We start from the raw sequence: 16,929 nt of genomic DNA, 5'->3' as shown, positions 1-16,929 counted from the left end.
AGTTCTTCGTAGGGTCCATTGTGCCTTCTGATTGTGTTGTGCACCGTTTCGTTTGTCACATGGGCTAAGTAGGTGCTGCCTTAAAAATTCCTATAACATCGCATCTCCATGGCCTGGATTCACTTTTCCAGTTTTGCTGCAAGAGTGCATGTCTCGCAAGAAGATGGTAGTAATCAGCGCTTGCATGAATTTGATCTTTTTTCAAATCTGTGGTGTGACTGTGGTTTGAGTTATCCTGGCCATGATATCTGGTTCCAACCACTCTTCTGATATGACAGATCCCAGATATTTAAAGTTGGTGACAGGGTCTTGCTCTCCGTGATATATTTATAAATAGATTATATATATATATATATATATATATATATATATATATATATATATGTATATATATATATATATATGTTTGTATATATCTGTATATCATTATCTTTTTCTAGATGGGTAGAGATAGATAGATATACATCTTTTTTCCCAAAGATACATCTATTGGATAGGAGCCACAACAAAAGGTCACAAACCTGCTCTTGAGATGCTGGATGCTGCCGAGGCATTTGAAGTGTCCATTCACCATGATGGCCATGCGTGTGCACAGCGCCTCACACTCTTCCATACTTTGTACGCGACATAAAGATAACATTAATTTATCTTTTCTTCTCGGATGTCCTTCGCGTGATAATGGGTTGTGTACCTGTGTGAGGTAAGAACGACGGAGCGTCCTTCCTTTACCACGCTCAGGATGCAGTCCCACAAGAAGCGCCGGGCTTTGGGGTCCATCCCAGTGGTGGGCTCGTCCTGCCAAATAAATATTTGTTTTCACTTTCCAGATGATATTTTGGTTTGAAAGAGCTCTTTTTGCCGGATAATCACGGAAGACCGGTCCTTCCAAACGTAGAAATAAATGTATAAATAAATGAACGGAAAAAAAATACATGACACGTAAATAAATAAACGTATAAATAAAATATCTTACTAGAGTGCTTAGCAAAAGTATAGGCCCTCAAGAACATTTTGTCATATGGCCACATTTCAGGCTTCATACTTAAAGCTAAAAAAAATGAAACTATTTCCTAAGAATCAATAACGTGTTATACACAATTGTAAAGTGGAACCAAATTTCTTTCACATTTTTTATTAAATTTACAATGAAAAAACTCAAAAGTATCATGTGGAACAAGGTGCTCTGGTTAGATGAGACCACAATTGAATGCAAATCTTTATGTTTGGTGAAACAGTACCACTGCAAATTCCCATGAAAACACCCTCCCTACTGCCAAACATGGTAATGGCAGTATCATGCCCTGTGGTTTCTCCTCTTCGGTGGGTACTGGGAAGATCATTAGATTTGACCATAAGATGGATAGAGTCTAATAAAGGGCGATTCTAGCGGAAAATCTGTTCAACATCTGCAAACAACCTAAAATTGGGGCTCAGGTTCACCTTCCAACAGGACAGCGACCCTAAACATAAAGCAGAATCTACAATGGAATGGTTTAAAACAGGGCTGGGGAACACTCGGCTCTAGAGCTGCATGCGGCCCTTGGCCAATAAGAATGCGGCTCTTTGCCTCAGCATATTTTCTATATACTGTGGCTCTTTGCCTGGTTTCATGTTTAGTTTCCCCCCCCTCTTAAAACACACTCGAATCCATCAAAGTTAATAATAAATAATATTTTTAAAGTAATTTGGCAGATTTGTTGTTTTTACGCCGCTCCCGACACATAACTGACTGCCAATCATCTGCGTAGGTTACATCTAATGCTGGTCAGTGTGTTGTGTGGCTCTTTGACTCTCACAGTTAAAAATTTCGGCTCTTTGTGTCAAACTTGTTCGCCACCCCTGGTTTAAAACTATCAATATAAAAGTGCTGGAATGGCCAAGCCAAAGTCCAGGCCTCCATCTTATTTGCACGTTTGTGGAAAGATCTGAAAAATGCTGTGTACAAGCAATCATCATGAAACCCTAGGGAACTTGATTTGTTTTTTTGGGAAGAACTGGCAAATATTTAAACCTGTAGAGACATACCCGAAAAGAGGTTGTTTAAAGTATTGACTCAGGTGGGGCAATATTTTTACATTGCCTACTTTTTTTTAAGTGTGTTAGCACAATATAAAATTATTTTTATTAATAAGCCTGAAACATCGCAATATGTCGAAAACATCTGGGGGCCAATACTTTTGCAAAGCACCGTACATAACAAAAATGCAATTCATTGATTTATTTATCCAATATTTTATTTATTTTGTCAATTATTTGGAATTTTGTCATGTATATTGACATGTATTTTAAAGTGTAGTTTGTAGTGTTTTTTTCTATTTTTTTTTTTGTCCTGTAGTTTGTCCTGTGTTTTATCATGGTTTCTGTCATGTACAGTATACCGTCAGTTATTTTGTCACAAAAATGAATCTACAAAAAAGGAGGCAGCGCAGTTGACTGAGCTTCTCACTCATTGGTCGATCTATAATGAAGAAATAGTATTTGATTGTTGCACTCGTCGATCAACCAATTGGTGAATAGCTCAGCCAGTTTGACCTTCCCCACTCATTAGAATAACATTTAGTTGTGACAAAATACATGAGAAAATACACATCATAATAAATGACCAATACATAAAAAGATAAATAACAAAATACGGGACAAAATACACATCCAAATACATCACAAAATAAATACAAACATAAATAGATAAGAAAATACATGACAACATGCACGACAAAATACACGACTGAATACACATAAAAATAAATGACAATATAAATGATAAAACACCTTACTCAAAACGACAAACTACGTACTAGAATAAAGAAATGTCATCATAAATAACAAAAATGTATAAATAATATGAACTGCATTTATGTCATAATTGGATATACTGTGATTTTATACCTTTATTTATACATTTATTCCTACATATATCAGGATCTCCTCCATAGATAGTCTTCAAGTTCTGTGGTTCTGAAAGGACAGTACTAGTACCTACCAAGTAGGTACTTCATTTTGGCTTGAACTTTCAATTTCAGCATTATTTTTCCATTTAAAAGACATAAAATAGCAATGTTTAAAGATGTTGCGGCTTACTCATAGATTACAAACAAGCTTACCAGGAAAACGATAGGAGGGCAGCCAATCAGCGCCATGGCAGTGGAGAGCTTGCGCTTGTTGCCGCCACTGTAGGTACCTGCTGGCTTGTTGGCATACTTGATCAGGCCCAGTTTTTGAATCCCCCACTCGGCCACCTTTATGACATATAAACACCTGGGCATTAAACCCTGCGAAGACCTAACCACCCGTAAACGGCGCTACTGGCAATTGACATTTTGCTTTTGGCGTTGAATGTGCAGGGACACTTTTGGGAGGAAAATCTATACATTTCACCTTTCCCGAAACCAGTTATTACGTGTGCTGTTACCGTGGCGACCTCCTTTTCCGGTACCCCTCGCAGCCTGGCGTAGAACTCCAGATGTTCTCGGCCCGTCAGCTGGTCGTTGATAGCGTCGAACTGGGGGCAGTAGCCCATGTTCCGGTGAACCGCCCTCATTTCTGTTCTTATGCTGTGAGGAGAGAAAACTACTTTGGATGACATCCTACATGATCGGAAATCGTTTTAAATACTAAGGTCTGCAGCCTTTTAGAAAATGTTCTTGTATGTATTTAATAGACTCGAGATATGCCATTATTCCTTTTAGAGTGGGCATTGCAAAGTGAAATGGACCTTTATTGTTATAGTCATACAATTTAGTAAGGTTAGTGATTTGTGTGCTTTCTTATTTTTATTTATAATAGCAAGCTTCGTTTCAATGGTTATCATGTCTTTGCTTCCACCTTTAGCGTTAGCTTTGTTTCAATGGTTATCATGTTTTTGCTTCCACCTTTAGCATTAGCTTTGTTTCAATGGTTATCATGTTTTTGCTTCCACCTTTAACATTACTGCAAGCTTTAGGATCAATAACAAATACAGTACAAAAGTACTGTTTTGACCTGCAAAGTCTTTATAAGGCACATGCGATTTTGAGCTGAATGAAAAAAAAAGACATTGTGGGAAGTAACCATTTAGACATACATATATGGCCTGCATTTATATCACTGAAGACCTCCCTAAGCGCTTTACAATGTGCTTCACACTTACCATTCACGCACACTCACACACACAACATTAGCAGGGTCAGCAAGGCAATTACCTCCTTATCGAGGGCAGTGTCTTGCCCAAGGACACTTCAACATACAACACGGAGGAGCCAGGAATCAAACCTGCGATCTCTTAATCTCTGGACGAGTGCTCTACCTGCTGAGCTACTTCCAGCCCAATAGCAACAATAGCAAGTAGGCATCTTAGATGACATTAATGTAGTATGGTGGTGGAAATGCCTTAAGAAGGGGCTGTACACTATATTCTACATTAAAGAGTGAACATGTCGTAGGGCACGACCGGTGTATCCTGGAGTTCCATTTTACTTCACTTGATATTTTTCTGTTTATTTTAAAGGTGAGGTCCAGAATTTGAAAATTGTATACTCGCCTATGCCATCTTCTGGCTTAAGTCATGATTGCAGCCTCTGTCAAGCTCCTTATTGGGCACATGCAAGTATGTTTATTTTTTTTTTATTTTTTTTTTTTTGATGAGCTCAAATGAACTCTCCTATTTTAATCTTTTTGGGAATTTGGGTAAGCATAAGGAGTGTATTTGAAAATCTGGAAAAGAGCATGAAATCATTCTTCCCCTCTCATCACTCCATTCCTGCTTCCTTGCACATCCCAAACCGGGAAATCTGTAACGACGCACCCCAGCTTTAAACAGCTATTAAGATGGGAAAATAAAAATGAAAATATATCTCCTAACAGAACAAGAACACTCTATATTTAAATGTTTTTCTTTATTTTAACGGGAAGCACGGAGGTCGAACGAAGTTGAGTAAAGTTAGTAGAGTATGTCGAGAACCGGCTTCTTCGGCTCGGCTCACTAAAAAGGAACCGGCTCTTTCGGGTCCTAAACGGCTCTTCAGGTTGTTTTTGCTTCTTTAATCCCAACATGACCAAATATTATGTAAAATTACGCACAAAATGACTTAAAGGAAGGGGGGAATAGAACAAAAAAGTAAAAAAATACCAAAATGAAAAATTAGTGAAAAGCTGAGAAAAAAAGAAACAAAAGGAAGAGAAAAAAAAGAAGGAAACATTTAGAAAAAAGCCAGAAAAAAAGAAAATCAAAGAAATGTAGGAAAAAAAATAAAATACAGAACAAAAAGAAAAAAGTAACAGCTCGAAAAAAATAAACAAAATAAGATTTTTTTAAAGGAATTTTTTAAAAAGTAGAAAAAAACACGGAAAAAAGAAGAAAAAGTCTGTGTTGCATTCAGATAATTTCCAATTATATCAAGTAAATCTTGTTGCCAACATTGTACTTCCACTAAAAATGTGATTAAGTACAGTTCTGTATCGTACAACCGACTAAATAAGCCCCCAAAAATGTTAATATTATGCGACAAAATATATCAGGAAATAAAAAGAAATGGACATCTTGTGAAAGAATTGTAAGAACAAACGACGTTTGTAGGCCGTACAACCTTTGCAATAGTACATGAGTCAATTCATTCAAAAGAGAAAAATAATTTTGCATTGCCGGAAAATCAGCAAAATGTCACTTGATGTCAAGTTTTGGACATGTTTGATAATTAATTACCTTGCCACACTTGGGATTATGGTGGCTCACTGTTGTTTCAAGCGTTGCTCACCGACTTTGTGTGAACGCTCAGACCCGTGGAAAATTAGAGGGAACATTGGTGAAGAGGGTCCAAAAAACATCTTATTCCACACCATTAAGTAGAAATATCAGATGGCAGGGTCGCTGTATCCACGTTGTATACTGTATATATTTTTAAAGACCAATATTTGTGACGTTTTTGTAAATGTCCTACCCTAATGAACACCTCGCTTTGGTGTCAGGTGTAAGGGGGGAACATATTCAGTACCATGATGCGAGGGCACGAACAATGGACGCTGAGAAAATGCACTCTATAAATATGAACAATATCTTGAATTTTCCTCACACAAAAGATTTCCCAGTTATGCGTCGCCTCACCTGTATCCGTTGAGAAAGGCCTCGCCGCCGGAGGGCGGGATGTCGCCAGTCAGCATTTTGAAGGTGGTCGTCTTCCCGGCCCCGTTGATCCCCAGCAAGCCAAAGCACTGGCAAAACAAGACAAAAAGGGAATAAACTGCCTTAAAATTTTCAGATTCTCGCTAGAAGAAAGCAATTTTAGCACAATTTTGATAATGTTTAAAATCAGTGATTGCATTAAAGAAATACTATCAATCGCAAATGTTTAGGCCAAGGACGTCGATTAAGACGTAGAAGGCGACTAGGAAAAGGATGTCAAACAATATAGCACCCGTTATAAACAATACACATTGCACATATTGGTGGAAATACAATAACGGGAAAAAAAGGAGGCCGCCAGGTCCGTCGAAAGTGCACTCTGTGCGGCTCTGTTTGCAGCAATTTGCGATCAGGGACAATGGATCGCTGCTGGACGAGTGCAGTTCAGTTTTTGGCCGACAGAAAAGCTAACAAGAACTGAGAGGTCCAAGAAAGGCTTTCTGTCGGCAATATGCGATTGGAGATAACAGATTGCATGTTTTTCAACCTAGAGGCCGGCAATTACAAAATAGCGATAGATTACAGGACTCCAAATCAACATGGCCGACAAGAGCGGGGGGGCTCTTGCAGCTGTTTGGACGGGGTCTTAGCACCCGCCCAGCATGAATATTTGATCACTGCCATTCATGGATTGCACGACGGGGTCCTCTGGAATGTGCTAAGCGCCGTGTAAATAATGCATTGAAATGCGCGGCGGCCCGCCGTGAATCCCAATACCAATCTGGCATTTACACGGCAGCGCTCAGTAAACAGCGGCGGCGTGGATTGATGCGTCCAATCATGGCCGCCTGTCAGCGTCGGAGATGAAAGCTAGCAAGCGGTCGCACAATGTGTAATCAGGGCTGACGTGATCCCGATTTCCACGAACAGATTTCCCTTCCAAAGTTATTCATGACAGAGACTTCTAAAATCTTTTGTCTGGAAAGTGTGCCGGTCAGAACAAAGGAGTTGGACTTATAATATTAGATTAGGCCTCTCAGATACGAATTAGAAGAGTTGAGCTACATCGCCAGGTTGCTGTGACATGCTTTGTCGTCGTCCTATCTAAAAACACTCTTGCACACATTATCCAGTTTGAAGCAGTTAAGATTATTGGGTGTCACATTGAATTGGTGAGGTTGCGTTTCCCCCCATATAGCAACACCAACCCCCCTCAGCAAGGGATAGTTTCTAAGAAAGGATAAAACAAGGAACTATCTTAGATAAGACAGACTTCTTCTTTGTCATGTTAAAAAAGGTTCCAAAGCTGTGTATTCAATCTTTCTGACATCAAGTAAATATGAGAATATACAGTCTACTGATTCTTTTTTCTTGTATGGCAAGCATTCAAACTAAAAGGACCGGGCTGAAGTTCATGCCGAACCTTGCATGGAGTAATTTAAAAGAAAAAAAAACGTTGCAGCAGCATTTGGCTCACCTCTGCTGCAGGTATGCCCACACTTAGCCGGTCCACGGCAGGGATGCGCTTCCCCGGATACACCTGTGGGGAACACAGCCGGCAAACGGATGAGTTCATCAACAATATGAGCGTTAAAAAAAAATAATCACAGCAGCAGGGAAGAACGGAGGCGGGAAAACAGCGAAGAGTGTTTGGAACAATTAATGGTAACTCAGTGGGGGTAAAGGGGATTATTCAAGGACACTTTCATCACATATTTGATTCAATAATATTTAAAATATGAGCACTAAGTGAGAGTATTTTTTATAACATTAAAATAGAATGAATTAATGTAGGATATGACATTAATCCCATTTTGCACATGACAGCTACGATATTTTGTAACACGCCATTGGGGAAATGAATTATTTTTAACTCTTATTAAAGTTTTAAAGCTGTTCTTATTGTTAAAAGGACAGTGGGTATTATTTAGCACCTCCTGGTGGTAAGAAAAACATACAGTAATGAGTAATACAGTAATCCTTTGTGTAACAAGGTTAATGGGGGGGCAGAATGGGGCAGTCATGTGCTTGAACATAAACGCCAGGGATGCGGCGTTCGCTGGGTGGAAAAAGTGAGACAGAGAAGTCAGAGGCAGATGAGATCGAGGCCGGACAGAACAGATGGGATCGATACAGGACACATGGGTAGGTACCGGACGGGACAGACAGGATCGATACCGGAGCAAGATGAGACAAACGTGATCGATACCGGATACCGAAGACTGGAGCAAGTTACCGGACAGGACGAGGCCGACGGGATCGATACCCGATACTGGAGCAAGCTACCGAACAGGACGAGACAGGCAGTAACGATATCAAATACTGGAGACTGGAGCAAAATACCGGACAGGACGATACAGACGGCACCGATACCGGATACTGTAGGATGGAGCAAGACACTGGACATGATGAGACAGGCGGGATCTCTATCGGCTACTGGGGACTGGAGCAAGATACCGGGCAGGAGGAGACAGACGAGATCGGCACCGGATACTGGAGACGAGCGCCAGATACCAGACAGGACGAGACAGACGGGGTCGATACCGGACACTGGAGCAAGATACCAGACAGGACGAGACAGGCAGGATCGATACCGGATACTGGATACACAAGCAGGATACCGGAGAGAGTCAAAATACAAGTCTTGCGAGTGCTGAGGTTTTTTGACGGACTGACAAGGAGTGAATGAGAGCACTGTAGGAGGGAAGCCAATCAGGGCGCCAAACGGGCGGGGCCAAGTGAGGGCAATGAGCAACCGTGACACAAACCCAACAAAAATGTGCACTGCCAGCCCTAACTCACAGCAATTTGCAGTACGACGCGCAAATAATAACAGCATTGATTTAATAAACAAAAACGTATGAGCCGTAATATATATATTTTTTTTTAAATACTCAATGGTTGTGAAATTTATATTTATTTTACATAACATGAGGATCATCAATAGGGAGCTGGCATGCTTGTCAGCCATTTTACTCCTGCGGGTACCCAGAAACCTCAGAAAGGCTGCCCCCCCCAAAAAAAAACAGAAGTAAAAGGGTGTGGTGTTGTCACTTTGAGTCTGTTGTTTGTAATCTTCCTTTTGCTTTGAAGCACTTGTTTAGGGTGACACAACACCGCGACATCTAGTGGTCAAATAGTACACACTGTAGCTTTAGAATAATGTTCTTTGTAGAAATATAGGGATTGAAGTAATTTGGTCCAGTTAATCAACAGAATAATCCACGAAATAATCAGTTATTAAAATAACTATTGCATCCTCAGAGCAAACCTCTAAAATTGTTTAAACTTATGATTAAAATAAGAAAACACCTTAGTAAGATCGTAGATCCTCAAAAGGTCGTTCTGGGCCTTTCCAGCATATACCCGCTCCCTTTCATGGGCCACGTCAACATCTTCCTCCTCCCTGGAGAACGACTTTGGTAAAACGGACCTGGCAAAGGAGGGCAGAATAACATCAGAATTTTGCGCAGTCTCGGACGTTAAAGCCGAGCGAACCGTCACCTGGGTTTGCAAAAGAACTTGTACTGAATGAGAAGAGTGAAAACAAACATGACAGCTCCTTGGATGGACATGGCGCACAAATTCTTGCCAACCATGTCCCAGCTGAGCGGCTGCTTGAAGCGATCCTCGCCTTGTGAGAACACAAATAAACAATAGCTGATGGAGGGGAACACGAATCACAATGCCACTCAATTTCAAGATTTTTTCAAAATCTTTTAACATTCAGTTTAAACACACTCAAAAAAAGGGTAGAAGACATCATTGAATTTTCAACCCGAGACCAGGGAGAAAAGCCCGTTCTGGCACCCTCCCCTAAGCCTCTCATAATTAAATTTTCAAGGTACCAACACCATTGTTCGTTGCACTATTCTTCATTGAAATATTATTATTACAACTCAGGTCAGTTTTTCTAAGCACTATGTTGTAATTATTTTTTGGCCTGTTTATCCTGACAGTCTTTTATCTCTTTTCTCTTCAAAGTCTCAAATTAACATGTTTCACCTTAGAGTGCCATGTCTAATCTCGTGCATACGATGTTTGACAGCGTCGACATCAATGAAGATATTTCTAATTAAAAAAACAGATCAACCCTAAAAGGTGTGTTAATCAAAGAACAGCAACCTGATTGGCCGATAGTGATAATGAATAGTCAAAACAACAAAGGACAATGCGCAATAATAATCAAAATAAGGAATTGGCATTCTATGAAACTTCATATGCATTTGTCCAATATTAAAAACAGAATAAACTTATCACATGAGCTTTTCGGCCCTGCGCTCGCTGCAATTGTCGACGCGGTGCTGTTTATTTGAGGTGGAACAAATGGAAAAACACACATTTCACGTGACACAAACTCACCCTCTCAGCCCTTGTTCTAAGCAAGTCGACCTGGGATAATGGAACACAGCCAAAACAGTGAAGTGAATCAGGCGGTGTACAATGACACACTTCTGTCAGGTCTGGGAGCTTTTTTCTGCTGTTATGTCCACCAAAAAGTGAACAGCACTCGCATTGCTGCTATCTATTATCCCTGAATGCATATTGTTGTGAGCAGGGTCCGGCAAAAGGCAATTTTTCGGACCTGGTGGTTCTTTTTTGTCGTGTCTTTCTGTCTCTAATGGACTGCACTTATGTGATTACTATCCATAGTTCCCAATCTCATTTTGTTGCGAGCAGGGGAGTGAGAAGTCACTTTTCGAGATGCACGTCATTCCGGCCTGGCTAAAACGAAATGCATTATTATGGCCGTGATCTATTGTCCCCAGTTGACTATTTCTGTGAGCAGGAACTGAGAGAGCAGATTTGTGTCATGCGTGGTGGCTGTTTCTTCCGTTCGTTACGGCTAAATTTTACAGCACCTGTGCGGCCGCCATCCATTATCCCAGGTCGATGATTGCTAGGAGCGGGGGCCAGCAGAGTCCATATTAAAAATGCTTTAGGGTTATGGTTCCCATTTACAGCGATAAAAGGGGAATACAGAACTCCATTTCAAAATGTTTGATAGCCAGCATGGAAAAATGTTGTAAACCTCACCAAAATTGCTGAAGAGGTTAGCCATGGCCTGGTTCTTAGCCATGTCAATCAATCCTCGACCCAAGCAGAAATGAGGGAAGATGAGGAGCACTTGTTTCACAATGTCGTTGATGTAGGATACATTCTGCGGAGTCGGAAAAAAATGACACAGAGGTAAGATTCTTTTGTTGTGTTTTTGTACTTTTCAGAACCTACAACGGACAAACATTAAAACAAAGTCAACGGAACACGGTTGCCGTAGCTAATGCGAGATCAATAGGTGTAATTACGGATCTTCTTTCCGGTGTTTCATCTCGAGATTTCTCCTCAACGATGATGAAACACTCAACACCTCCCCTTCACGGCCATAAATCATTCACCGAATCTTTTCAAGTCGCAGGGGCTCTTATCTGACCTGCCGCTCGCCGCTTTCCTGTTCATGTTTTCGCAGATTTGAAAGTGGGGCGGGGAGGGATGGTAGGACTGGAATGGCTTCTGCAAATGTCTGATGGATCACATTTACGTAACTTAAATGTTCTCCAATTGGATCAAACAGAAAATGAGGTACAATACATGTACCAATCGATGACTTGGATAAATTGAATCAAAATATGTTTTGTACAAAAACAACACTATTTTTAAGAATTTTGCTGATAAAATGATACTGTTTGAGTTGTTTTCTAAATCCAATTTTAGGGGGTGGCTGTTAGAATGAATGAACAATCTCACTTATTTTTACAAGACCGGATTTCTTTTGTTTATTGCTCCCTTTTTGTCAGATTGATGTAATTTTGGGGAGTACGGTCCAGAAAAAAATAAAATGATTACTGAGTACTTTTACTAGGGAGTTTATTTTTTTCTAACATGTATTTTTTGTTTTTTTTTGCTTTGGTCGAACTATCATCAATTTGGAGTGCATCGTACAGAAAAAAAATGACAATACAACCATTTTGGGGGGGCTTTTAAAAACAAATGAACAAGCTTTAAGTAAAAAATTCACAATACATGGCCCCAGTTGTCCTCTCTTTAATGCAGTGCACTTGTCCTGTCCCATGTGCAGAAAAACACCCCCAAAGCACACCCATGCTACAAAGTAAGGATGGTGTTCTTCGGATTGTACTCTTACTTCTTCTTCTTCCAAACACACTTAGTAGAACTATGACAAAAAAGTTATATTTTGGTCCCATCCGACCCAAAAAAACCTTCTCCCATGACTCCTCTGTATCATACAAATGGTCATATGCCAACTTAAGACGGGCCTTGACATGTGCTGGTTTAAGCAGGGGAACCTTTCGTGCCATGCATGATTTCAAATCATGACGTCTCAGTCTATCACCTACAGTAACCTTGGAAATGGTGGTCAGGTCACCGACCAACTCCTGTTGTGTAGTTCTGGGCTGATTCCTCACCTTTCTTAGAATCATTGAGACCCCACAAGGTAATATCTTGCATGAGGCTCCTCTCCGATTGAGATTGGCCCTCATGTTAAGCTCCTTCCATTTTCTAATGATTGTACCAACAGTGGACTCTTTTTCACCAAACTGCTTGGCAATTGCTCCGTAGCCCTTTCCGGCCTAGTGGAGATGTACAATTTTGTCTCTGGTGTCTTTGGTCTTCGCCATATTACAAGTTAAAGTCTTACTGATTGTGTGGAGTGGACATGTGTCTTTATGCAGCTAACGACATTAAACTGGTGCATCATACTCAGGATGATACATGGAGTGCAGGTGGACATCTAATGGGCAAACTAACAGCTCTTTCAGGATCAGAATTCTAGATAATACACAGTTGTTCAAAGACTTATTTGCAGCAGTATCACACAATTAAATTGTTAAAAAAATCATTCATTGTGATTGATGGATTTTTCTTTTTAGTTTATCTCTCTCACAGTGGACATCCACATATGAAAATTTCCGACCCCTTCATGATTTCTAAGTGGGAAAAATAGCAAAATAGCAGGGTGTTCAAATACTTATATGAATATATATTAAAAAAGTTATATATTATATGTATATATATATATATATATATATATATATATATATATATATATATATATATATATATATATATATATATATATATATATATATATATTCTGTGTGTGTCTAAATATATTATACATTTTATAAAACCTATGCATAACTTTGATAAATGGTAAGTGACACTTTTATAGATACCACGCTCCGCATATAATTGCACAACGTATTCAGGTGCCAAGTTTCATTTAAAATGTCTAAAAAGCACTTCAGAAGCTAAAAGCGTGTGAACTGATTGACAGACATCCTTGAGACTGTGGACGCCAACGGTTTGCAACGAGCACCGATCTAGAGATGAATAATGACGCGGCTTTCAAAGAGAATGCTGGATGAAAAACTGGCGCCTTTGAGGAGGAAAGAAGTCTGTTACGATGCCCCCTGCTGGGCTGGCGCCTTTGTTTTCCGCTAACTTACAATTAAGCTTCAAACAAAAGCGCCTAGCAGCCTAGCAACAGTCCATATCGGGACTTTCTTCTTCAAAAGTTGTACTCATAAGCTATGCGCCATACAATATACCAGGGAATCAATGCTATTTATATGTGATATGCTGCGGATGCTAGCAGGTAAATTTTTATGTGCGCAGCAATGTATACTTTATAAGAGCGCTAGGGCACATTTTATAAGGCAACATTATTCATTATATACACTATGCGGATGCTATGCAGCAAACACTAAACAGAATTTTATATGTCGCTGCTATGCAGTGGATTTTGCGTTTCGGATTTAAAATACATTTTATACGTGGTATGTTGGCCATTGTCATCATGCTTTGGTATTTGTTTCATTTTATGTAATGTAATCCCTTGTTATTGCAGTTAATGAGATCCAGAACGAGCCACCATGGCACGCCTTTGGAGCCCCAAGAAAAAAAATGCAGCAGTAAAGGACTGGGGATAATGGATCATGGCTGCCCACGTGCGAGTTATTTGAGGCGGGAACAATGTAAAAACGAACTTCCACGCACGACCCAAATTTGGTTTCTCGGCCACCGCTCTCAGTCGACTGGGGATAATAGATAGCGGCGCAAACAGTTTAGAAGATTCTTGGCATGCCACAATGGCATGTTTCAAAATATGTGCTCTGCCAACCACTGCTCTCAGCAATATTCACCTAGGGAAAATGAATTGCTTTTAATTTTCGCGGAAATAATGCTGGTCTCTATTTGCAGATATCTGCTATTAGGGATAATAGATTGCAGCTGCATAAGTGCAGTTCACTTTTTGGTGTCAGATCTGCAAAAAAAGAGCCGCCGGGCCCGACAGAAATGCATTCTGCCAGCCCCCGCTCAAAGCAATATGCAATCAGGGATAATTGATCACCTCATATTTTTCAACCCGCCAAGTACGGAGTATGAGGAAGGGAGGGATCATTGTAAAGTCCGTACGATGCTGTGGCCATTTGTAACTTGGCTTTGCAGTACTCACCGGGTCATCAAAGAGCTCCATGACAAACGTGGCCACGCTTCCATTGATGCCAATGAAGAGGTTGATGCAGGTGAGGACAACATAGGCCGTGCTGGGCACACTAAAGACAAATGATGCCGGGTACATCATGGGTGTGATGGACAACCTGCGGCCAATGCAAACAAGTCACTGATTATGTGCAGAATAGTTTTAAAACTATTTGGTGCATTTTTTAGGTGATCTCTGTCATGTAAAAAATACTTATTAAAATTAAAAAAAAAAAAGTAAATACTCCATTTGTGTAGAATATCATTTATATATATATATATATATATATATATATATATATATATACTGTATATATATATATACTGTATATATATATATATATATACTGTATATATATATATATATATATATATATATGTATATATATATATATATATATATATATATATATATATATATATATATATATATATATATATATATATATATATATATATATATATATATATATATATATATATATATATATATATATATATAAATAAAGTGTTTTCCCATTTTTGGGAATTGTGAATTGTTTATGAATTTTGAAAAATACTAAATATTGAGATTTGTTTTTTCTTGTTTCACATTGCAAATATTCTTTAAATGTAAAATATGAAACCGACAAAAAATTTAGATACATAGGTAATACTATGAATGAATGAAAACTTTATTCGAACATTCAAATAAAAACAGAGCAAAAACAATAACAACAAAATAATACTACATTATATGTTCGAAAAGGGGTTGTCAGAAGCAAATGCTTATATTCCTCACACCTTCATCTTCCCTATTAAACACACCAATTATATAACAACAATTGTAATACTATTAACAATAACACTTTTGATATAACAACAGCAACAATAATACAAGTTAATCATAGTTCTAGATGCACTATTCCCAATCTCTCGCATTACTCTCGCATACTCCATAAAAGCTAACCGTTAAACACTAGTAAAAGTGAAATATTTTTAAATGTTTATATTGCAGACTCCATAGATGCAAAATACAAGTAGAAAATTTATTTTTTTTGCACTTATTAAAATGCATATGTTCCATACATGCAAATAATAGATCTATTTGCATTTTTACATTGCAAAAAGTTAAAAATCCTTGAAATTAAAGATTGTTTTTGCACTTTTTGAATTGCCTATCATTTCATTAATACAATATAAATAAATTCTATTTTTTTTACATTTTCTTTTATAAATGAAAAATAAAAAAAATGTTTTATTGTTTATTTTACATTTTTACATTGCTAACATTTCACGAAGCAAAATAAACCATAAATAAAAAATTAGGGTTTTTTTCTTTTATTATTTACATCGCAAACATTCGCAAAAGTGCAAAACAAGCCCCCTAAAAACATAAGAGATTGAGATTGTTTTTCTTTTTTTAAATTGCAAAAAAAAAAAAAAAGCATGTTTCATACCCGTAAAAAAGGAGCAGCAGTATCAGAGCGGGCAGGTTGGGTGGCGAGACATATGCCTCTTGTTGGAAGCACAAAAAGATGACTACCACGATGACACAAGGGATGGCGTAGTTACACTGAAAAAAAGCACACGTTTAAGTCCACTCCTTTGATCATCACCCAACTTTTTCGCGGAGCTTCTACCTACCGCGTCCCAGGCAAAATTGGCCAACCAATACACTGTTGGGTTGACACCGCTCACAAATTGCAGGTGTTTGGTTTTGCTCACTCGCTCCTGTATGAGGAAGAGGACGAAGCTGGCTGGGATGAAGGACATGGCGAAGATGACGCAGATGGACACCACCACGTCTGTGGAGCTCGAGGCCCTGAAGGAGAACCATAGTGTCAAGCTACGATTAAGGAAGCGACTCGTGCACCACTCACATGGCCGCCAAGGAGAGCTGTTCCTCGGTCCGGTTGAGAGGGTGGTTAGAAACGGAGATTCCGTAATGCCGTGCGTCCTCTCCATCAGGCAGAGAAGCTCTCAGGATAGCGTTGTTGGCCACGTTGAGGAAGGACACTGGGCTGTGCCAGGCCTTGTTGTAGAACCAAACCTATAGCAAGTCGTAGATCATGGGTTAACAACATGTTTGAAGCTGGGAGCTCCTTTTTGTTGCAAGATGGCTACCAGTTAGATATGTTTTTTTCAAACAACTCATGTTATTACAATGTTGTTACTATGTGAGGCAAAGCAAACTGGCCCATTTGGGTTTTGAATCCGGCCTGCCGAAAGAAAAAAGTATCAATACTAGAATGGATGTGTGCCATTAGAGTATTAGCCGCGTTTAGACGTGAAACCATTTTTGGATGGCATTTCCCTTTTTTGCAGGGTCTTTGGCATTTTTACTTCTA

General features: G+C 39.2%; 1 protein-coding gene across 1 annotated transcript in view; it reads right to left on the bottom strand.

Annotated features, from left to right (window-relative positions):
* LOC148356998 (phospholipid-transporting ATPase ABCA1) overlaps positions 1 to 16,929 on the bottom strand; it is a 181,764-nt gene that overhangs the window by 13,749 nt on the left and 151,086 nt on the right. The window contains exons 37-49 of the mRNA XM_088347477.1: positions 16,462 to 16,631; positions 16,226 to 16,403; positions 16,039 to 16,154; positions 14,574 to 14,718; positions 11,132 to 11,255; positions 9,599 to 9,728; positions 9,407 to 9,527; positions 7,572 to 7,634; positions 6,077 to 6,183; positions 3,410 to 3,551; positions 3,102 to 3,236; positions 692 to 795; positions 522 to 614 (exon numbers count right to left, since the gene is read on the bottom strand). Coding sequence (XP_088203603.1) covers positions 522 to 614; positions 692 to 795; positions 3,102 to 3,236; positions 3,410 to 3,551; positions 6,077 to 6,183; positions 7,572 to 7,634; positions 9,407 to 9,527; positions 9,599 to 9,728; positions 11,132 to 11,255; positions 14,574 to 14,718; positions 16,039 to 16,154; positions 16,226 to 16,403; positions 16,462 to 16,631 — 1,628 coding nt within the window. The remainder of the gene's footprint in view (positions 1 to 521; positions 615 to 691; positions 796 to 3,101; positions 3,237 to 3,409; positions 3,552 to 6,076; positions 6,184 to 7,571; positions 7,635 to 9,406; positions 9,528 to 9,598; positions 9,729 to 11,131; positions 11,256 to 14,573; positions 14,719 to 16,038; positions 16,155 to 16,225; positions 16,404 to 16,461; positions 16,632 to 16,929) is intronic.

The sequence above is a fragment of the Urocampus carinirostris genome, chromosome 11 (assembly GCF_059441175.1).
Source record: "Urocampus carinirostris isolate Australia breed hairy pipefish chromosome 11, RoL_Ucar_1.0, whole genome shotgun sequence".
NCBI classification, from domain to species: domain Eukaryota; kingdom Metazoa; phylum Chordata; class Actinopteri; order Syngnathiformes; family Syngnathidae; genus Urocampus; species Urocampus carinirostris.
Note: the sequence above shows the minus strand (reverse complement) of the source record. Positions and strands in the feature narration are given on the sequence as shown.